A 24,431-nucleotide genomic window follows, 5' to 3' on the forward strand; every position below is an offset into this window, starting at 1 on the left:
CTTTGTAATATTTCGATGTTTTGGACTCTGCAAAGGTTTGTTTTATGACCTAATATGTGGTCTATTCCAGAGTCCAATGACATTTTTTAATGAGATGGGGAAACAAATCACCAACTTCATATGGAAGGGAAAGGGGCCCCGGATAAGTAAAGCATTACTGAAAGAGAAGAACAAAGTGGGAGGCCTCACTCTACCTGGTTTTAAAACCTATTATACTGCAACAAGTAGTCAAAACAGGCTGGTACTGGTACAACAACAGATACATAGACCAATGGAACAGAATTGAGAATCCAGACATAAATCCATCCACATATGAGCAGCTGATATTTGACAAAGGCCCAAAGTCAGTTAAATGGGGAAAAGATAGTCTGTTTAAGAAATGGTGCTGGCATAACTGGATATCTATCTGCAAAAAAATGAAACAAGACCCATACCTCACACCATGCACAAAAACTAACTCAAAATGGATCAAAGACCTAAATAAAAAAATCTAAAATGCTAAAGATCACGGAAGAAAAAACAGGGACAATGCTAGGAGCCCTAATACAAGGCATAAACAGTATACAAAACATTACTAAAACTAACAATGCAGAGGAGAAACCAAATAACTGGGAGCTCCTAAAAATCAAGCACCTATGCTCATCCAAAGACTTCACCAAACGAGTAAAAAGATTACCTACAGACTGGGAAAAAGTTTTTAGCTATGACATTTCCGATGAGCGTCTGATCCCTAAAATCTACATGATACTGCAAAAACTCAACTACAAAAAGACAACCCAGTTAAAAAATGGGCAAAGGATATGTACAGGCACTTCACTAAAGAAGACATTCAGGTAGCTAACAGATACATGAGGAAATGCTCATGATCAATAGCCATTAGAGAAATGCAAATCAAAACTACAATGAGATTTCATCTCACTCCAAGAAGGCTGGCACTAATGCAAAAAACACGAAATAATAAATGTTGGAGAGGTTGTGGAGAGACTGGAACACTTATACGCTGTTGGTGGGAATGTAAAATGGTACAACCACTTTGGAAATCGATTTGGCGCTTCCTTCAAAAACTAGAAATAGAATTACCATACGATCCAGCAATCCCATTCCTTGGAATATATCCTAGAGAATTAGGAGCCTTTATACGAACAGGTATATGAACACCCATGTTCACTGCAGCACTGCTGACAATAGCAAAAAGATGGAAGCAATCAAGGTGCCCATCAATGGATGAATGGATAAATAAATTATGGTATATTCACACAATGGAATACTTCACACTGATAAAGAACAGTGAAGAATCTGTGAAACATTTCAGAACATGGAGGAATCTGGAAGGCATTACGCTGAGTGAAATTAGTCAGTTGCAAAAGGGCAAATATTGTATAAGACCACTATTGTAGTAACTGGAGAAATAGTTTAAAAAGACAAGAAAGTTTTCCTTGATGGTTATGAGGGGGGCAGGGAGGGCCGGAGGGAGGGAGAGAGGTTTTCACTAATTAGATAAGAATTATTTTAGGTGAACGGAATGACAACACAATACAGGGGAGGTCAGTACAACTGGACTAAACTAAAAGCAAGGGAGTTTCATGTATAAACTGAAAGCTTCGAAGGCCAGCATAGCAGGGGTGAGGGTTTGGGGACCATGGTTTCAGGGGACATCTAAGTCAATTAGCATAATAAAATCTATTAAGAAAACATTCTGCATCCCACTTTGGAGAGTGGTTTCTGGGGTCTTAAATGCTAGCAAGCGGCCATCTAAGATGCATCAATGGGTCTCAACCCACCTGGAGCAAAGGGGAATGAAGAACACCAAAGACCCAAGGTAATTATGAGCCCAAGAGACAGAAAGGGCCACATAAACCAGAGACTACATCAGCCTGAGACCAGAAGAACTAACTAGATGGTGCCTGGCTACAACCGATGACTGCCCTGACGGGGAATACAACAGAGAACCCCTGAAGGAGCAGGAGAGCAGTGGGGTGCAGAGTTCAAATTCTCATAAAAAACCAGACTTAATGGTCTGACTGAGGCTAGAAGGGCCCCTGAGGTCATGGTCCCCAGACCTTCTGTTAGCCCAAGACAGGAACCATTCCCAAAGCCAACTCTTCAAACAGGGATTGGACTGGCCTATGGGATAGAAAATGATACTGGTGAAGAGTGAGCTTCTTGGATCAAGTAGACACAGGAGGCTATGTGGGCATCTCCTGTCTGGAGGGGAGATGAGAGGACAGACGGGGTCAGAAGCTGGCCGAATGGACATGACAATAGAGAGTGGAGGGAAGGAGTGTGCTGTCTCATTTGGGGGAGAGCAATTAGGAGTATATAGCAAGGCGTATATAAATTTTTGTATGAGAGACTGACTTGATTTGTAAACTTTCACGTAAAGCACAATAAAAAAAACTACAACAAAGACAACAATTTATTGAGCACTCACTATGTGTGTGACACTGAGTGTCAACTGATCTACCTAATCCCAAGGGCAGTGTTCTTTCCACTTAAATGTGTTAGTCACTGTCATGGATTAAACTTTGTCCCCCCAAAATGTGTGCATCAACTTGGTTAGGCCATGATTGCCAGTATTGTGTGGCTGTACTCTATTCTGTGATTGTAATTTTATGTTAAGAGGATTAGTGTGGGGTTGTAACAGTACCCTTACTCAGGCCACCTCCCTGATCCAATGTAAAGGGAGTTTCCCTGCAGTGTGGCCTGCACCACTTTTTATCTCTCAAGAGATAAAAGGAAAGGGAAGCATGCAGGGAGTTGGGAACCTCATATCACCAAGAAAGCAGCACCAGGAGCAGAGCACGTCCTTTGGACCTGAGGTTCCTGCGCTGAGATGCTTCCAGACCAAGGGAAAACTGATGACAAATGACCTTCCTCCAGAGCTGACAGAGAGAGAAAGCCTTCCCCTGGAGCTGGCACCCTGAATTCGGACTTCTAGCCTACTGGACTGTGAGAGAATAAAGTTCTCTTTGTTAAAGCCATCCCCCTTGTAGTATTTCTGTTATAGCTGCACTAGATGACTAAGACAGTCACTTACTGTGTAAGGCCACAAAAGAGTGTAAAAATGTCAGCATGTCAAAGAGCTTCTAGTCTAGGGCTCAGAGAGAGCCCTGTACCCGAACAGTTCTATTATAGATTGAATTGTGTCCCCCCAAAGCATGTGTTGGAGTCTCGGTCCCCTGTATCTGTGGATGTAATCCTATTCAGAAGTAAGGATTTCTTTGTTATGTTAATGAGACCATATCAGTATAGAGTGTGTACTAAACGTAATCACTTCTGAGTTGGTATAGAAAGTAGCCTAGACACAGAGGCAAGTGAGCACAAACAGGGGAAGGTAAATGCCATGTGATGATCGCCAAGGAACCCAGTAATGGCAGAGCTACAGAAGCAGACAAGGATCTTCCCCCAGAGCCAACACAGGGAGAGCCTTTCCCTAGAGCCAGTGCCCTGAATTCAGACTTCTAAGCCTGCAAACTGTAAGGAAATAAGTTTTGTCCTTTAAAGCCACTCACTTGTAGTATTTCTGTTATAGCAGCACTAGGACACTAAGACAAGCTCTAAGCAGAGCAAAACACTCAGTGTGCAAAGCAAGGCATTCTCCTTCCTAAGGAGGAGTAAGGTGCTGCGAGAGGCAGAAAACGCAGGGCCCCTCATTCCCAATATGTCCTCTTCTTCCAGGAGGAGAACTGAAGTAGAGGAGGTTAGGGCCCTGAGCTGCAGCTGTCATCAAGTTCCAGCATCCATCCCAGACCAATCAGCCCCCTGGGACCAGAACCTGCAAATCTGACATTAGAGCCACTGTCAGAGCACACCAGGAAACATTCACGACAAGATGGGGTCTCAAAGTCAGGGGGTAGACTTTGTCTGGCTTTCAAAGTAAAAAGATCATAGATTAAGTGAATGAGTTTTACCTCAATCCCTCCAACTTCTGGAACCTCACAATGAAATGAGTGTTTTGTGACAAGCACCGGCAGGCGTTCTCTCAGTGTAATCAGGCCACCTGACATGGTTTCTTTTGCTAAAAATTTATTAACCTGCAGAGAAAGGGAGTGAAGTAAAGAATGCATACCTAGATTGCAACAGGGGCAGCTGAAGAAAGCGTCCCTTGAAATACTTGTGTATAGAAGGAGGAAGTATTGGCAAAACAATAAGGCAAGTTCTTGGATGTTAGTTGCTTTGGAAATAATGACAAGATAGGGTACATAATTCCAACAGTAATAAAATGACTTCCTTTCATTGAATGCTTCCTCTGTGATAAACCCTGCTATGAATAGTACTATCTCATTTAATACCCATGACAATGCAGTAAGGCAGACATCCATATTATCCCCATTTTATGGACGAGGACAAAGAAACACAGGAAAGCCGTGTCACTTGCCCCATGTCACAAAGCTGGCAAGCGGCATAGTGGGACTCAAAACCAAGCAGACAGACTCTGGAGCCCACACTCTTAACCACTGCACTAATATGCCTCATTTGAAAGACAATCAAAGTCAGCATTCAAAATGATTTACACTGTGATTTATACTGTATCAGAAACCCTGGTGGTGTAGTAGTTAAGTCCTACAGCTACTAACCCAGAGGTCAGCAGTTCAAATCCACCAGCTACTCCTTGGAAACTCTATGGGGCAGGCTCTACTCTGTCCTATAGGGATACTATGAGTCAGAGTTGACTCGAAGGCAACGGGTTTGGTTTCATTTTATTTATTTTTTTGGTTCGTACTGTATCTACATCCACGAGGCAAAATTTAGAAATTCACATTTATAAGTGCAGAATAGGGGAGACCCAAATGGGCAGCATTTCCTGAGGGGACAAACAAAAACTGTGAATGTCTAGTGGCTAGCAAGTCTGGTAGGAGCCCACAGTGGCCTGGCTTCTCCCAAAAGGGAGAAGCAACAGTATCCCAGTATCCCAGTCACTGAACGCTGCTCTCAGGAGACGGTCGCATGTTCCATTCTGGGTGCCATATTTTGAGAGCTTTATTGACAAATATGAGGGATTTTGAAAAGGCCAGCCAGGACAGTGAAGGGTCAGGATATCATGTCCTTTGGGGAACAGATGAAACTGCAGATATTTAGCCTAATGTAGGTGATAAGAAAGGATGAAAAAGCTGTTCTTAAGCACTGGGAACACGGCTTTCCTGTGTTTGCAGAACACTGGCTTTCAGTGTGGGCCAACGGCAAGGAGTGTCCAACACAAGGTCCAGACGATCTCCCCTACAGTGAGGGATGATGGCTGTCTAGCAATGGAATGGAGCTGCCCTGCAATATATTTGAGTTGTCTGTCATCACAAATACACAGAAAAATAAAAGTGGAATGGCTGCCTCCAGGGCTGTTGGAGAGAGAAGCTGACATTGGGGAGGAGGTGGGGCAGCAAGACCTAGAAGGCTGCTCCAAATGTCAACAATCTGTGACTCCAAATGCTCTGGCGACATAACATTGAAACAAAAACGTCAGCATGTGTACGCAGCTATTAGTTTAAAACTTAGAGCTATACGATTCCTCAAAAGGGTTATGTCCATGTGGGTCAAACAATTGTGAAAGGAAATTGTAGATTATAGAAGTGTGAAAGTGTGTTTACACAGGCAACACTGACCCTCCTTGAAGCAGCAGTGACAGTTATAAATAGCTTTCAGCTTGCAGTCACACTTCCTCCATTCTGCATCCAGGTGTATAATCCATGCAGCCTGTCAGCACAGAGCGTGAGTCCAAGTCCAGGCATGCCCTGAAACAGGTTGACCTACGACTCTTGTTGATCTATGACCCTTGTCCGAACTTCACGTCAAGGAAAACACAGACTACCTTCCCCTCAAATACCCCAATGATATATTTATTTATGTGCAACATGGGTGATGTATCAGGGTAAAATCAAGTAGCCCTTTTACCAATACAAGCAGAAACATAAGTGTATGTTTTACTGAAGGCCCTGATGTAAAAACGGCATGGGGGCAGTATCTGACCTCCTCTAACCTCACAAGTGGGAAGGAGAACCAAGATCAATAGCACAAAGCTGACTCCCATGAGGTAGAGGCCAGACAAACCTCCTCTCTCTGCCATCTTTACTAAGTCTGACACCAACAGTCCCTTGCACAGCACCCTCTACTTCTCTGGGTTCAATAATTCATTGGCCACACAGAACGCACAGACCATACTCTCGATTATGGGGTTTATCAGGGAAGTATCAGTTACATCTCAGGCTCAGGAACACGCAGGATACAGTTCTTCCATTAGGACATCCTCTTCCTAACTGTGCCTCTCCCTAGGGCCAAGGAGAGGTGTGCATCAGGCACACCTCTCCTTGGCCCTAGGCCTCTACCCAAAGGCACTCAGCTTTCTGCTCCATGGGTCTCTCCTGCAGGTGTGTCCTGCTGGTCTCTCCTACTGGCCTCTCCTTCCTTGGTGGTGGTGGGCTCTTTCTCTCTGTTCTGGAATTGGCTCTCTTTTAAGGCAAAATTGACCAATCCCCTTGGTGGGCCACAATTACCCTTTCATACAATCCCACTCAACCACCTGGGTGGGAGTTATAAGACCACGGCTAGAAAGGTCATGTAAGTAATTCATTACACCACACCTGGTAAAACCAATTGCCATTAAGTCATTTCCAACTCACGGTGACCTCATGTGTGTCAGAGTAAATGGTGCTCCATGGGGTTTTCAATGGCTGATTTTTTAGAAGTAGCATTGCCAGGCCTTTCTTCCAAGACACATCTGAGTATCTATGAACAGAATCATGAGTTGGAATTGACTTGATGGCCGTGGGTTTTTTTTTTTTTTTTTGGTCTAAAGGAATAGAAGCCCTGGTGGCGCAGTGGTTAAAGAAGTGTTTGGCTGCTAACCGAAAGGTCAGTAGTTCGAACCCACCAGCCACTCCACAGGAGGAAGATGTGGCACTCTGCTTCAGTAAAGATTACAGCCTTGGAAACCCTATGGGGCAGTCCTACTCTGTCCTATAGGGTAAACATGCTGAGTTGAAATTGACCTGACGGCAATGGGTGGGTTGGGGTCGGTGGATCTAAAGGAAACCATCACTGGAGAGCTTATCAAGCATGACTCAGCAGAACTGTGGTTGAAACTAAGGGGAGACAGTTTATGAGCTAGTGCTTCTTACAGACTTTTCACAAGTCCACCAATCCACCAAGCCTGGCAGCAGAGGAAATCCAGCAGAAGATATCTTTCTATTTCAATCATTCCCAAGACCCTTTTCATCCTCTGGGCTCTGGTAACCTCTTTTCCATTCCTCCAGCCTGTCTGAGAAGACCAGAGCCAGAGCACTGGGATGCCACCTTCCTGGGCAGTCTACCCAGCTAGCAGGATCCCTGTGCTACAGGGATCACACTGCTGCCCTAAGGTGGTTTAGATGAAGGAAGGGAACAGCTGCCAGCCCCTTAAAGGATGAAACATGAACTTAAAGGAAAGAGATTAGAGTATGCAGAGATGGGAGAGGGAAGAACTGATTCTTATCCTTCTCTGTGGGATTCAAGAGTGAGAATAACAGTAAACTACCATTACCACCACCACCCTCCACAACATCATCCTAACAGCTACCATACTTCAGTTTCACTATGTACGAGACTGTGGCACTGGAGTCAGACAGACATGAATTTTCATCCTGGGCTTTACTTACATTCTGGCATTTAATACTTACACCTTATAGTGTAAGTTCCATCATACCCACTTTTGATGAGGAGGAAACATGTTCCAAGAAGCTAAGAGACATGCCTAGTTACATTATCAGGATCCAAGCCCCAAGCCCAGGCTCTTGCCACCCAGTTTTCCTGCCTCTCTTGGTGAGTCAGGAGGGAGGTCAGGATGGATTCCACAGGTCCACCCAGCATGATCCCCTTCATCTGAGGAGACTGCAGTCAGATTCAGGGGACAAGGCAGTGACCTCTGGAGCCCCTTCTTCATTTCAGTTCTATGATTAAAACTGCTGAGGGCAACCCATTGCATTTGAAGAAGAAATAAAAGAAACAAGACAAGCACTAGCTTGTCTCCATGATCCATCAAAGTTTCTCCCATGTGGGTGACAGAGAAGGGTTTTTTGTGGTCAGAAATGTAACAAGGCAATTATTTTCACACTAGTCCTTCTGCATCGTTTTTCACAGACAGCAATTTTATAAGGTATAATTATCTATTTTTACCTGCTTCATAAATTCCTCCTTTCCATTTTGTCCCCCAATAAACTAGAAATTACTTAAAACCAAAGACATGCATGTGGTGCTTGGTTTCACACTGCAGTGCACTTCCTCCGTGACTTCTCACCTACACTGGAGTCAGACAGACCTGAGTTTCCATCCTGGGGCTTCACTTACATTCTGTCAACTAATGCTTACACATAATGTGAGTTCCATCATTCCCAATTTTGACCCTTTTTCGCTGGCCCAGCCACATTCCCCTTGCCTCCTGTAGAAAGAAGCCTGTCTCACTTGGAAGAGTCCATGTGCCTCTGGCCCCTGAGTACTGAAACCAGCCTTGTCAGGTATATACTCCTGCCCAGCTCCTCAGTGCCTCTAAGTTCTGGGAGCAACAGCGCCTGAGTTCTCAGGATACAGGATATCAGTCTGTGCCTTCCTCTGTCCTCCCACAGTGCATCCAGTTTCAGGGATGGTAACTTCCTCGTTTGTTTCCACCAGGATCTTCAGGCCAAGGTGTGGTTGGGGCCACACAATGGATTCTCCTGTGACACTCAGGAATGGGTTCAAACCTGGACTCCCTGTGAGGACCTCATTTTTATTTTCAGATCGCCAACATACTTTCTTGCTGGAAGCTTCCATATCTGCTGCAGTCTTCACACTTTCCAGTCATGTAACCAAGGCAAGCTCTAACACTAATTGAGAGTTTACTATGAATTAGGCACTGTACCAAAGACTCTCTAATACTCTTTTGTTTAAGCCACATAACAGCCCAGAAGGGCACACATTATTATCACCCTCATTTTAGCAAGTTTAGTACCTTGCCCAAGGTCACAGAGATGGTTAAGAGTCAAAACTCACACTTTGTAAAGTGCCAAAGCCCTTCTCCTGAATGCTACACGTAATAGATTATATAAGCGTTCCCAGCACCCATCTAAGACTGGCAAAGTCTGGGGTTGCCAACGCTCCCAAAGAGCCCAGGGAGGCAGCAGGACAGGAAAGTGGAGCTTCCTCAGCCGATGTTCAGTGGGCCCAAAGCTCAGAGTCAGCTCCTCAGCCCACAACCTTTACATGCCCTCCTGCTGGTATGGCTAGAACTTTCCTTTTCCCTGCCCATCAGTGGAAGTGGGTCTTTGGTAACTACTCATTGAAGGTGGCCCCCTCTGTCCCTGAAGCTCAGCAGGTTTTATTAGCAGGGAAGGATGGGGTGTCACATGTGGCCTGTCTCTAGCTTCCTCCATCTCTACGTCATCCCACGCATGACTTCGGTCTTCCCTCTTTCTTCAAGGGCAGCTTTAGCATGCTGCAGCACACATCTCAAGCCCTTATACCAGCCTTCTTAGCCCTCTCTCTTCTCCTTCCATTGCCTGCAGGGGGACAAGGCTTCTTCCTGGGTATAAGCAGGTATTGGGGCATGACTGGACAAGGGGGCAATCAGCATATGACATTTATGCAGCAGATCCAGGACTCCAAGCCTGGGCACAAACTTTGCCAAGGACAAGGCTGGACACACAGGACTGCCAGGACCTCTCAGGGCCAAGGGGGTCCCAGTTTCTCCCAGAAGATTAGAAAGAAAATGAGGAAATGCCCAAACAGGGATACAAAAGTTGTCATGCATTTTACAAGTTTAGATTGAGTAAGTTAAAACTTTTAACACTATAGAAATACAGTGACGATACATGTGCTGGTCCCAAGAGATGAATAAAAAAAAACTAACGAATAGAACTCATTAAAATATTAATTCTTACAGGGAGTCTTTGCTTAGGGGCATTGAGTGTCTGTTAGTAGGGGGGAAGAATAATCTGGAAACGGACAGTGGTGATGGTTGCACACAGGATGCACATAACTGATGTCGCTGAATTGTGCCTGCAAAAGAGCTGAATTGGCAAATGTTTTGTGATGTATATTTTTTACCACAATAAAGCAACAAAGAAATAAATTCTTAGCGCACTACAGGTTGTTTGGCCTTGAAAAGGGGCACCTTTTAAAGCTGTAAGATAAACAGGTTCTTTTTAAATTTTCACTATTATCAGTGAATGAGTGTGGCTGTTGATACAATTTCATTTAAAGACAACTGTGACAGGTCAGACCTGGGGCCCTTCCGGACTGCCAAGCCTTGGCTCTTGGACACTCCTGGTGCAGCCCACACCCTCCCCCCCCCGCATGACTATAGAATTGGGACACTATTAATGCTCACTGCCCCAGACATTTTAGAAAGACAGAAGCTCTCCTCCTTTACCTGGTTACTCCCAGAGCCCAGCCAGGTTGTAAATGTATCCTGATAGGGTGGATGCAGGAGTGTACTTGCAAAGTGAAAGAGCCCTGGTGCCCTCCCCACCCCTACCAGCCTCTCTCGGGCTGGGCTGGGCTAGGCTGATGCACAACTGCCCTGATCAGTCTGCTGACCCATCTGGGCCCCCAAGGCCATGTGTAGGGCTGTGCCTTGCCTCAACCACTCCAGATATACTCCTTTTATCTGAAAAATTATTTACTGTGGTGATGTGTGATGCTTTTCAAGAGAACAGATGGCACCTCCAATTAGAATGCTTTAAAAGGAAACCCTAATGAGAGTATAAAAGCCAACAAATTGACTTTTTCATACACTACTTCCCTGGCACACAATAAATCAAATATATAATGAGCCTCCATAAAATAATAGGCTTATTTACACTTGTTTTGCCTAGCATCACGTTGCAGCCCCAACCCTGCCCTCTGGGTTCCCTCACCACATACTTGCCCCTACAGGCCATGGCGGGGACTGGAAAAAACCTCCCCTCACCCCCCAGCTGAGCCAAGTATGGTTTTGCTTTGGTGATTCCTGATCTAACTCTGGCACACCAAGTCTTGCAGTGTAAGAGCACAGGCCTACATAAAGAGTGTCGCAGGTGTGTGATGATACTCTGGGTAAGGTGAGGAGATTACGATGGGACCACAGGGAGCGGGGAAAGGCACCTAACCCCAGAGCTAGCCTGACCAGAGGCAAGAGAGAGAAGCCTTATGAGGTCTGATTTGATGAGGTGAAGTCAGAATTATGGGTAGTCAGCTCAGAGTGCAGGTCGGCCACGTGCAGACTGGAGGTTTGGGATATTCCTATATTTCTAGGTATCAGTCCTGTTGGTTCACACATTTCAGGTGAGATGTCTGGAAGATGAGGCTCAAGAGATACAGGTGAGAGAGGTTCTATAGCAAGGAGGACAGCTCCACGTCAGAGTTCTGAGAAACTGATCATTGGCCTACTGTTTTAAAGTGTGTCCCCCAAACAGATATGTTGAAGTTCTACTCCTGGTACCTATGATTATGACCTTATTTGGAAATAGACTCTTTGAAGATCCTATCAGTTAAGTTAACATGAGGTCATACTGGATTAGGGTGGGTCCCAATTCAATCTGAGTGGTGTCCTTAAAAAAGAAGAGATGCAGATACAGACTCAAAGGGAAGATGGCCATGTGAAGACAGAGGGAATGATGCCAAGCCAAGGAACGCCAAGGATCACCAGAAGCTAGAAGAGAAGCAAGGAACAGATTCTTCTTCAGAGCCCTCAGAAGGAATCAACATGGTCAACGCCTCGATTTTGGATTCTCAACCTTTAAAACTTTGAGGCAATAAATTTCTGTGCTTATAAGCCAGCCAGTTTGTGGTACTTTGTTCAAGAAGCCCTAGGAGACTAATATGCCTACCTTTCCCTCTAGGTGACCTTATCCATAAACTGGATGGATTTATAGGGTGTGTCTGCGGAAGAGGGGAGCTGGAAGGCCCAGCTTCTGTTTGTATGAGCTGGTTTGCAGATGGAGCCTGGCCTGTGAGAGAGGGACCACTAGTGGAAGCGGAAGGAGTGTTTTCAGGAGGGAAGCTGTGAGACCACGGACATAGGCCTTGGCAACCATGGAGACGGTCTTAGGTCTGCACATTCAGGCAGCAGGGATTCAGCAGCCTGAAGTGGCTTCTAAAGAAGTGCATTAAACTATACTTTTCAGGGTCACAGGAGACCCCAGGGGATCCTCATAAATCAGTGCAAGAGACACCACAACAGAAAGACAGGGACTGTGATCAGCAGAAATGGAATCATTTCTTTTAATACCAACCCACCAGCGAAAGAGGCCTAGGAAAAATCAGTTTTCAAGAGGATGAGCTTTTCCTTAGTTCGAGTCTATAAACATTGATTGAGCTCAGGGCCTTGGTCTAGAAGACACTTTCATTCCTCCTCTTTACCAGCAAAGGCTGCATACACTGCAAGGCCAGAATGAAGGAATTCTTCCACTTGGAGTATAGCCATTTGTTCTGTTCATCCAACTGTATATACGAAACGCTCTGTCCTTCTGTGCTGGGGATGGAAGGCGGTGGAAGGTACTTGGCCCCAGAAGGGAAAGTTCCTGCTCACAGGGAGTCAGGAAGCAGCATCCAACCCAGAAGAACTCTAGCATAATTAGAAGCTAACCAAGGGCAATGACTCTCAGTACAATGGAACACTGAAATGAGAGAGTCTATTTCAGGGCTGTAATACTTAGGGTAACAAGTATGTTGTGCAGGGAGAGTGGTGTTCCCTGCCATCCCATGATTATAAGGGAAAAGACTGGGAGGGAATTCTCCCTTTTCCCTTCCATACCCACAAAGTAGAGTCAGGGCTCCCATGCTTTTGTCAGAATGACTGTCATTCCTTGTATAGCAGAGAATGGTAGAGAAAATAAGGGTGATGGGTTATCCCTGGTCCCCAGAATTTCTGCCTCAAAGATGCACACTGTGGCCAGGTCTCTGGTCTTATCATCTGGCAATAGCACAGGTGCTCCACCCATGCTGGACATTAGAAGGAACACAAGGAAATGACAATATGGAACACAAAGACTCCACTCGTCCCTGAGATAAGGTGAGTATAGATTAACTCGTCAATGAGAAATGATGAGACCTCTGAGGAAGGATCACTTCAGAGGTGCAGGAAGCCCAGAGAAGAAAGGATATTCTCAGCTGTAGGACAAGGAGGGGCTTATTGGAAGTGGTGACTGAACGAGTTAGTAGGAGTTGTTGCAATATCCTTGAATTTCGCACTTCAAGAATTCTACAGGCTGCTATTTTATCCTCTGGTGGTATCTTAGGCTGGGTTCTCTAGAAGCAAAACCAATGAAACATATGTATATATATATAGAGAGAGAGAGAGGCAGAGAGAGACAGAGATAGAAATTTATCTCAAGGAAATGGCTCATGTGATTGTAGAGACTGGCAAGTCCCAAGTCTGTGGGTCAGGCGTCAGGCTGGAGGCTTCTCCTGAAGCTACGGGGGCTGATGAACCCAAGATCAGCAGGCCAGACAGCAGGCTGCTGGCTCATGGGCTATGGAGGCTGATGAATCCCAAGATCAGCAGGCAGTACGGCAGGATGCTGGCTCAAGTTCCAAGATCCAGAGGTCAGATGATGATGAACTAGATGTAGGATCCAGAGCAAGCAAAAACCAGCAAGCTTTGCCAGAACATCCATATATATTGGATGCAGGCCACACCCCTGAGGAAACTCCCCTTACAACTGATTGGCTGATCACATCATGGAGGTGATTACATTATATCAAAAATGGAGGATGACTACATCATCACATAACAGCCATATAATATCATTATATAACTGCCAAACTACATGATTAAATAATTGCCAAACCACTGAGAATCATGGCCCAGCCAAATTGACACACAACCTTAAACCATCACAGGTAGGCATAAGCCATCCTTCATGACTGACAGAAAGGCCCTTCCATCTGGCAGAAAGGGGGCAGAAAGTATAATTCTGACCCTGCGCTACTTATGGAGCAGAGGCAAGGGCCCTGGAGCCCCAGCACAGGAGCTGTCCGCTTCAGCACCACAGCCACTGTTTCTACTTTGTGTTTCTATCCACCAGGCATGTCTTATCTTTCCAGCTCCACCACTTGCACTGCACTGGAACAAAACTCCCTGGCCCAGAGCCCCAACACTTACTAGTGCATGCCACCTCTGGGGGATCAAAGTCCGCTCGGTAATAGCCAGTCCGGCAGGTGCAGATGGGAGATGCCTCCGATGGAGAACGGCTGTTGGAAGGGCAGTGGGAGCAGCCTTCAGCTTCCTGGCTGGCCTTGAAGGTCCCTGCAGGACAGGCTGGAACACAAGGAAACCATCTGATTATTAGTGGAAGAACGGCAGCCAGAGGCCTTTCCCTGAAACCAGAAAATGAAAGATTCTAGATCCCTAAAAATGACATTGAGATGCCCTCTTGCCCTAAGCAAGTATCTCGGATTGAGGGAATCACTATTTGGACACTCCCAATTCTTCAAAAATTCTTAGTGAATTATACCTTCCTGGTACCAATGGTCTTTTTCACTTGAACAGTATGAATAATGATTCTTCTCTTTCAGGCGTGTCGAGAGATTTAATTGAGAAAATGAATCTAATGTGTAGCTCAGTGCCTGAGACATAAGTGTTCTATAAATGGTTACTCCCTCCCCCTTCCACCTGGCTGACAGTAGGGCCTTCCTCTGAGCCACTCACTGAAGTAAACTCACCTTATGTCCTCAAATGGAAAGAGGTCCTGGTGACAATGGATAGTCCCATGACTCTAAGTGCCATGTTGCAATACACGTGAGGGACACTGTGAGATGTGCTAACAAGAACTTGTTATGAACTATGATAAAGGACTGAAATTCATGAATGATTCTTTAAAAAGAAATTAAAGTGATTTCAAGGCTGCTGTTTTAACAATATCCTTCTCCCTTAATTGCATTTTGATATGCTTAGGGAAGGGGGCAAAGAACAGATGATACTGCAGGGAGTGTACCAGGGAATGTGTCATGCACTTGGTGTCATCCATCATGCACATGACCGTGGAGAAGATTGGGAATGCCTGGTATAGCCCCAGCCCAACGCCTGCTGGAGTTACACTCTGATGTGGGGTACCCCCTCCCAGTTCCCTGCTGGGTCAGCTTGTGAAGATCCATGCCCTGCAAAGTCCCTCAGACTCTTACCATGCCTCATCTACAGAGCCTTTCAACTCCAGGCATCTGGTCTCCCCATCACCGACCCCTCAAAAGATCATCCCTGCCTGTCTTACTTTCCTTCAACTTCTCTGCCCCTGATTCTTCCCTGCTCTGGCTCATCCTCCTTTGAGACTGGGTAAAACTTACTAACTGATCATATCAGTTGGCCTTAGTACACACCTCACTTACTCTGTACCTGGGAACCTGACCCAGGGAATTTAAACTACAGAACCTGCCCTCAAGGAGCCCGTATCCAGTGTAGTCATACAATTGTAATATAATGTGATTCCTACCATTACAGTTTGTTCTACTTATACAAAACTCATTTTCCCAAATATATTGTTCCCTCCTGGAAAGTGGAGAATGCTCTTTCGTAATAGCAGTAGCCACCATCTGTTGACATGTCTTATTAAGCACTTTACATGCATTACTCTATGGGGTAGCTATTATTATCTCCATTTTGCTAATGAGGAAATTGGGACACAGAGAGGTTAAAAAAGTTTCCCACAATCACACAGTGGGAAAAATGATAGTGATGGTATACATCTATTTGAGAAAAAAAAAAATGACTTTTGCACAGAAAGGAAGAGCTGTTTCCTATGCTGTGTTTCCTTACTCCATCGCTCACTTAAAGGGAGGTATACATTTTCATGACTCTGGAAGTGCCCCAGGGCGGGAGCTCATCTCAGACTGGAGGCAATCTCTGAAATGGAATGTTCTAGAATGGTATAACTTGGTGTGTTCCATGGAGTCCAAGTTCTTTGAGTTGTTAACATCTGTTACAAATCGACTTGATGGAAACAGGTTTTTTTGTTTGTTTGTTTACTTACAAAAGGGTTCTATGGTCAGATATATTTTGAAAATGTAGATTAAAAAATTTAATCCCAATAAAAAAAAAATTTTTTTTTATGGCAGAACTTCCAAAGCAGAATTATAGGATGTTATGTTTTCTTAGAGTATCTAACCAAGAAACCATGCTTTGTAGAGAACTTCCTGGCACTTAAATATTCCATGCAACACACTGAGGTGAATGTTGTCTAGATGATCCAATAAGGTCCTTAAAGATTTCTATTATAACCCACGTAAAAATGGGCTGTTTGCTGACCCATCTCAGCACATACAAAAGAAGCTTCTGGTAGGGGGAGGGGCAACTTAAATCTTTACTACAGACTCAACAAATAAAATGCCAAAAGGGAAATCATTGCATGGCCTACCCTAAACACCCTAGTCCATTCAGTAGAATCTCTCCCTCTCTCTCTTTCCCCCTCTCTACTCTTCTCTTTCCATGTCTCTTCCTTGTCTCCTGTGAGAAGCCCTTGGCCCTTTCCATTTTAAATCACCCAGCATGCCTGGGCCCTTTTCCGTTCTGGAGCCTATGAACACAAAACAATCCCACACCTGTGCTGTCCAAACACACCATGAGCCTTTTTCCTGGAAAGCAGGGGAGGGTGGAGTGGTGACAACTCATGCATTCATATATGGTCCCTGTCACACTGTAATTTTCTTAATGTATCAGCCCAAGAAGAACAAGGTGTTTTTACTTCATTATAGCACTTAAAAGCCTCCTTGCTTTACATTTAATAAGTTAACAGCATAAACAATCATCCTGATATCCACAAGTGGCAGAGAAATTTGGAAATTGCCTTCTGAGATTTCTGACGGAGGAAGGCAGCTCAGAGGTGGCCATTAGAGGAGGGGAGGAAAAGGAGGGGAATGGATCCAAGCTGGGCTTTGGAGACAAAAGCTGAAAGAAAGGTTGGTGGGAGAGGTCCTGGGAGGGGATCTGAATCCACCCTTCCCAGAGCAAAGAGCACTGGGCAGTGGTCAGACAGTCCTGGCTCTGATTCCTGGCTCTCCTTGTTCCTAGCTAGGTGACCACTGGCAAGTTAAGTAATTCTTTAAAGACTTGGTTTACTCATCTGTATAAAGAATCTATAAAAAAGAACACATAATTCCCTCAACAACTTTCACAGGTTGTTAGAATTTAACAAACTCAAATATGAAAATGTACCTGGCATTACTATGTGCTAAATAAATGCTAATTCCGCTCTCCATCCCCCACCTACCCACTCCTTTTTGAAAAACAAGTTTGCCCTGTAGGGTCTTTTGGAACTCAGGGTTAGAATATAAGGTTGGAGTCCCAAGGAAAGGCAAATAAATCCTGGAACCAAATGGAAGAATGTGGTTCTGCATAGATCATTTCTGTTTTGTATAATGGGTGAATCACTGTATCTATAAGATATATTTTATCTATAATTATGAAACAGATGAATCTCCTTAACATTCAAATCCCTAAGTTAATATTTTAATAAAATCTGTGTCTAGACATTGCCTAATATATAAAGAAGCAGCATCTCTGAGTTCATTTATTAAACTTTTGTTTGAAACTTGGAACCATACTTGTGCTATATTTTGTCACCAAATTAATGTTTTAAGTGAAGACTAAAGTAAGTGCCAGGCTAGTCCACAATGCCTTTTTAACTCATCTTGTATCAGACACCACCACTTCGACAGAAAGAAAAAGGGGGAAATAATGTTATTTCACTAGAAATTTTAACAGCATGAAAAATAAATAAGAAAACTATTATTTATTTGCTTAAGTGCTGCCCCTTGAGAAAAAGTAACTTTAATTAGAGGTGATGAATGGAGCTTCTGGGTAGAATCTGACAAACAACATTTACGCAAAGAAGCAAATGCAAATGCTTCTGGACCAGGTGGGTCACCTGAGTATGTAAAGCAACTGGGAGTAATACAGTAGCGAGTGATGGGGACTCTGGCAGACTGGAGACTGCACACCATGCCTAAATTTTTTTTTTTTTTAGCCCAAGGGCTCTACAATTTCAAAAAATAACAATTAAACATTATTATAGCCTAACCAAACACATCTAGGCACTTTTGAGCAATGTTGAGGTGGATAACAGAATTCTTTGTTTTAATGTCATTTCAAGACTCAGTGGTTGTCTTTCTATTGATATAGAATTTATGGTCAGCATTATTACTAAAATGATGAGCTCTTTATTCAACAGATGTTTACTGAGGACCCACAATGAGCCAGGCACCACGTTAGAGGAATAGAGCAGAGAGCAGATGAGGCTGCAGACTTTGGGGAGCTCCCTTCCTGGAGGGGGAGACAGCTGAACAGTGATTCCAATACAGTGTGATCTGCACTAGCCATGCTTATTCTGCGTGCAGCGGGGTGGGGATCAAGGAAGTAAGGAGTGAGGGCTGGGCGTGTGGAGGGGAAGAATCTGGGAACAGAGAGCACAGCTGATCTAACCAGTCAGCCAGGATGTGCATCATTTGGGGGACCTACTATGAGATAGGATCATAAGAAGCACTTTCTTGTAGTGGCTAGGAGGTAAGATTCAGAAGAAGGAAAGACAAAGCAAGAAGGGAAGAGGTAAAAGAACATGGGGGAAAGGAAGAGAAATTAGGCCAGAGAGTGCCCAGCTGAGAATCTCAGCCAGAAGGAGTTTCATCACTATTCCAGGAGGTGGGTGGGGAAAGGAGGGCCACGTTTGGCTTGCTGTGTATTCACATGAGACCTTTGTCAGTGGGACACCTGTAACTAGAGGACTGTATATTTCTGATGCCACTGCAGCCCACGATTGCTTTGCTTCCTTAGGAAAAAGGGGGGTTTTCTTCCCTCCACTGCAAGTGATCACAGTTCAGACAGAAGCCCTAGACCTCTGAAGACCCATACATCCTTTAAGCATCTTGCAAAGCATTGCAGAGCCAAGCGTCACCCCTACACTGCCCCTGACTTCAGCAGAGCAGACCTGAGCACCCCCGCCCTATCATGTAGGCATGTTCTATTCTCCAGGCAAAACACACAACATTCCCCTCTCCCTTCAAGCAGCAAGGAACTGGTACATGCTACCTCTAGCTGATATTCAGAAGGTCACCTTGAAATGCCCACCCAACTTCTCCTCAGAGCTTCCTCAGTGTAACAAATTACCTGATGCTTAGGGTGCTTTTGAGAATGCCCCTCCCCTCCTGTCCCTGCACACAGACTTCCAGTGACACTAAATCCATCACCTACAGTACTATTACTTTATGAAGAAACAGATTAAGTGTCTCATAAACAGTGCAGTGATTGAGATAATGGAAAGCGCCTCTCGTCCCCATCTGCAGCATCAGGTTATGAAGCATCTCCAAGCCGCCAGGAAGAGGAAATTAATAGAAGCAAGAGGGAATAACCACTTTTATGCAATTTCCTCAGGAGATAGTGGACCATCTAATCTTTATTGGAGCCCTTTAACCTGTCACTCAGCACTCACCAGAGCCTCTTTGGCTCTCACAATTTTTCTTGATATGGAAGGAAGATAAAACGAAAACCCACAATACATTATTTTATAATTTTAGTATGTGGAGGGGCATGCATTGCCTCTGCCCCTCGCTCTCGACTGAGGCCTCAAAAAACAACATTTTTATGCAGCAGAAATGTGGGAGAGCTTAACTATTCCTGGTGCATGGTCCAGGAGGTCAGAGCGGCTCTGCGGGAAGAAAGCCTCTCCTTGCATTTTAAATGTGGTTCTTCCCACCACCGCTGCCTTCTGTCCTTGCTCTTTCTTTTTAATAATCTGATTACCTCTCCCGATCTAATTTTTTTTTCCCCAAATGAGTTTGCAGAGCTTCATGGCAATGAATATTCATCCCCTGCTTAAGAACCGGGTGCCTTTTTCTCAAGGCAGGTGCAGCTGAACAGCTGGCTCAGGGAGGCCTGCCCGCCTGCCTCCTGGGCGATAGTGAGAGGGATGAGGTCCATGTGCCTGGCCGGGGAGAAACAGAGTCACTACCCTGAGCACATTGGTCCTAAAGCCACCACTTTATCTCCACACTTTGTCCCACCCTGTATGAGAGACAGAAGAGCTACTCTTAGCGGTGCTAAGAAATGAAGGATGGGTGGCAATGGTGCGGGTAAGGAACTCCTGCAGGCCATGCACACAGCTCTGCCCACAGGTCTCGTGGCCCGCAAGCTGGGCCCAGGATTTAGCATCACTCCTGTGGCTGAGTGTCTCCATCACTGTCACATTACTAGTGGTTGACACTATGGGCTCCTGACTCAAGGAAACTCCAGGCATGAGACTCCCTGGCAGGAAGTGGTGCTGAGGCTGTACCGGAATTTATCTATCTCCTCTCACCAGCAGGCTTTGCTTTTCCCAAAACAACCCCTGGACATCCTATTAGGATCAGGGTTTTGTGGAGGCTCCCCCCTCCCCTTTCATTGGGGAAATATATTGAGAAAACTGAGAGCAGCGAAGTAGTTTCCAGACATACATGCATGCACCCATTCATCCATCCACCCACCCACCATCCAACTACTGCACTAGTTTGTAAGCTCTCTGAAGGTTGACACTGGTCTTGGGATCTTGGCATTTCCCTTTGCTTGGCACTTGCTTGGCACAGCCTTATATAGTTGTATGCATCCTATGGTTAGCTGAACTGAGTGTTCACCAAAGCTCTGCCATAATGAGACTCAAAAGAGAAAAGGGGTTATAAAAATAAGAATAACAATCATAAGGTTATGATCATGATCATAAGAATAATATTAAGGATATGAATATTAGGTCATAAAGCAAGCCTTAGCAGAATTCAAAATACTGAAATATTACAAAGCATCTTCTCTGACCATAAGGCCATAAAAGGAGAAATCAATAACAGAAAAAGCAGGGAAAAGAAATCAAACACTTGGAAACTGAACAATGCCCTGCTCAAAAAAGACTGGGTCATAAAAGGCATTAAGGATGGAATAAAGAAATTCAGAGAATCCAATGAGAATGAAAACACTTCCTATCAGAATCTTTGGGACACAGCAAAAGTGGTGCTCAGAGGCCAATTTATATCAATAAATGCACACATCAAAAAAGAAGAACGGACCCAAATCAAAGAATTATCCCTACAACTTGAACAAATAGAAAGAGAGCAACAAAAGAGACCCACAGGCACCGGAAGAAAACAAAAATTAGAGCTGAACTAAATGAAATAGAAAACAGAAAAACAATTGAAAGAATTAACAAGACCAAAAGCTGGTTTTTTGAAAATATTAACAAAATTGATAAACCACTGGCCAAACTGACAAAAGAAAAACAGGAGAGGAAGCAAATAACCCGAATAAGAAATGAGAGGGGCAATATTATAACAGACCCAACTGAAATTAAAAGAATCATATCAGATTACTATGAAAAACTATACTCAAATTTGAAAACCTAGAAGAAATGCATGAATTCCTAAAACACACTACCTACCTAAACTAACACAAACAAAGGTAGAACAACTAAAAAGACCCATAACAAAAGAAGAGATTGAAAAGGTAATAAAAAAACTCCCAAGAAAAAAAAGCCCTGGTCTGGATGGCTTCACTGCAGAGTTGTACCAAACTTTCAGAGAAGAGTTAACACCACTACTACTAAAGGTATTTCTGAGAATACAAAAGGACAGAATGCTACCAAACTCATTCTATGAAGCCACCACATCCCTGATACCAAAACCAGGTAAAGACACCACAAGAAAAGAAAATTATAGACCTATATCCCTCATGAATGTAGATGCAAAAATCCTCAACAAAATTCTAGCCAATAGAATTCAACAACATATCAAAAAACGAATTCACCATGACCAAGTGGGATTCATACCAGGTATGCAGGGATGGTTCAACATTAGAAAAACAATTAATGTAATCAACCACATAAATAAAACAAAAGACAAGAATCACATGATTTTATCAATGGACGCAGAAAAGATATTTGACAAAGTTCAGCACCCATTCATGATAAAAACTCTCAGCAAAATAGGAATAGAGGGAAAATTCCTCAACGTAATAAAGGACATTTACACAAAGCCAACAGCCAATATCAGCCTAAATGGAGAGAGCCTGAAAACATTCCCACTGAGATTGGGAACCAGATGAGGATGCCCTTTATCATCACTCTTATTCAACATTGTGCTGGACGTCCTAGCCAGAGAAATTAGCCTAGATAAAGAAATAAAGGGCATCCAGATTGGCAAGGAAGAAGTCAAAGTATCTCTATTTGCAGATGACATGATCTTATACACAGAAAACCCTAAGGAATCCTCCAGAAAACTACTGAAACTAATCGAAGAGTTCAGCAGAGTATCGGGATACAAGATAAACATACAAAAATCAGTTGGATTCCTCTACACCAACAAAAAGAACATGGAAGAGGAAATCACGAAATCAATGCCATTTACAGTAGCTCCCAAGAAGATAAAATACTTAGGAATAAATCTTACCAGACATGTAAAAGACTTATACAAAGAAAACTACAGTACACTTCTGCAAGAAACCAAAAGAGACTTACACAAGTGGAAGAACATACCTTGCTCATGGATAGGAAGACTTAACGTTATAAAAATGTCTATTCTACCAAAAGCGATCTATACATTTAATGCAATTCCAATCCAACTCCCATCGACATTCTTTAATGAGATGGAGAAACAAATCACCAATTTCATATGGAAGGGAAAGAGGCCCCGGATAAATTAGGCATTACTGAAAATGAAGAACAAAGTAGGAGGCCTTACTTTACCTGATTTTAGAGCCTATTATACCGCCACAGTAGTCAAAACAGCCTGGTACTGGTATGACAACAGATATATGGACCAATGGAACAGAATTGAGAATCCAGACAGAAATCCATCCACATATGAGCAAATGATATTTGACAAAGGCCCCAAAACAGTTAAATGGGGAAAAGATAATCTTTTTAATAAATGGTGCTGGCATAACTGGATATCCATCTGCAAAAAAATGAAACAAGACCCATGCCTCACTCCATGCACCAAAACTAACTCAAAATGGATCCAAGGCCTAAATATAAAATCTAAAACGATAAAGACCATGGAAGAAAAAATAGGGACAACGTTAGGAGACCTAATACATGGCATAAACAGTATACAAAACATTATAAAGAACGGAGAAGAAAAACTAGATAACTGGGAGCTCCTAAAAATCAAGCACCTATGCTCATCCAAAGACTTCACCAAAAGAGTAAAAAGACTACCTACACACTGGGAAAAAGTTTTTAACTATGACATTTCTGATCAGCGCCTGATCTCGTGATACTGCAAAAACTCAACTGCAGAAAGACAAATAACCCAATTAAAAAATGGGCAAAAGATATGAATAGACACTTCACTAAAGAACACATTCAGGTAGCTACCAGATATATGAGGAAATGTTCATGATCATTAGCCATTTGAGAAATGCAGGTCAAAACTACAATGAGATTTCATCCCACTCCGACAAGGCTGGTATCAATCCAAAAAACACAAAATAAGAAATGTTAGAGAGGCTGCGGAGAGATCGGAACACTTATACACTGCTGGTGGGAATGTAAAATGGTACAACCACTTTGGGAATCGATTTGGCGCTTCCTTAAAAAGTTAGAAATACAACTACCATATGATCCAGCAATCTCACTCCTTGGAATATATCCTAGAGAAATAAGAGCCTTTACAGAAACAGATATATGCACACCCATGTTTACTGCAGCAAGGCGTCCATCAATGGATGAATGGATAAATAAATTATGGTATACTCACACAATGGAATACTACGCATCGACAAAGAACAGTGAGGAATCTGTGAAACATTTCATAACACGGAGCAACCTGGAAGGCATTATGCTGATTGAAATTAGTCAGTTGCAAAAGGACAAATATTGCATAAGACCACTATTATAAGAACTTGAGAAATAGTTTAAACTGAGAAGAAAACATTCTTTTGTGGTTACGAGGTGGGGAAGGGGGGTAGGAGAGGGGCACTCACTAATTAGATAACCCAACAAACCCAGTACCTTCGAGTCGATTAGATAGTAGATAAGAACTACTTTAGGTGAAGGGAAAGACAGCACACAATACAGGGGAGGTCAGCACAATTGGACTAAACCAAAAGCAAAGAAGTTTCCTGAATAAACTGAATGCTTCAAAGGCCAGTGTAGCAGGGGCAGGGGTCTGGGGACCATGGTTTCAGGGGACATCTAAGTCAATTGGCATAATAACATCTGTTAAGAAAACATTCTGCATCCCACTTTGAAGAGTGGTGTCTGGGGTCTTAAATGCTAGCAAGCAGCCATCTAAGATGCATCAATTGGTCTCAACCCACCTGGATCAAAGGAGAAAGAAGAACACCAAGGACACAAGGTGATTACGAGCCCAAGAGACAGAAAGGGCCGCATGAACCAGAGACTACATCATCCTAAGACCAGAAGAACTAGATGGTGCCTGGCTACAACCGATGACTGCCCTGACAGGGAACACAACAGAGAACTCCTGAGGGAGCAGGAGAGCAG

At 43.8% G+C, this 24,431-nt stretch overlaps 1 protein-coding gene across 1 annotated transcript in view; it reads right to left on the reverse strand.

The window, feature by feature from the left end:
* Positions 1-24,431, reverse strand: part of EPHB1 (EPH receptor B1) — a 644,782-nt gene that overhangs the window by 203,114 nt on the left and 417,237 nt on the right. The window contains exon 4 of the mRNA XM_049870453.1: positions 14,087-14,242. Coding sequence (XP_049726410.1) covers positions 14,087-14,242 — 156 coding nt within the window. The remainder of the gene's footprint in view (positions 1-14,086; positions 14,243-24,431) is intronic.

This window comes from Elephas maximus, chromosome 26 (assembly GCF_024166365.1).
Source record: "Elephas maximus indicus isolate mEleMax1 chromosome 26, mEleMax1 primary haplotype, whole genome shotgun sequence".
Classification (NCBI taxonomy): Eukaryota; Metazoa; Chordata; class Mammalia; order Proboscidea; family Elephantidae; genus Elephas; species Elephas maximus.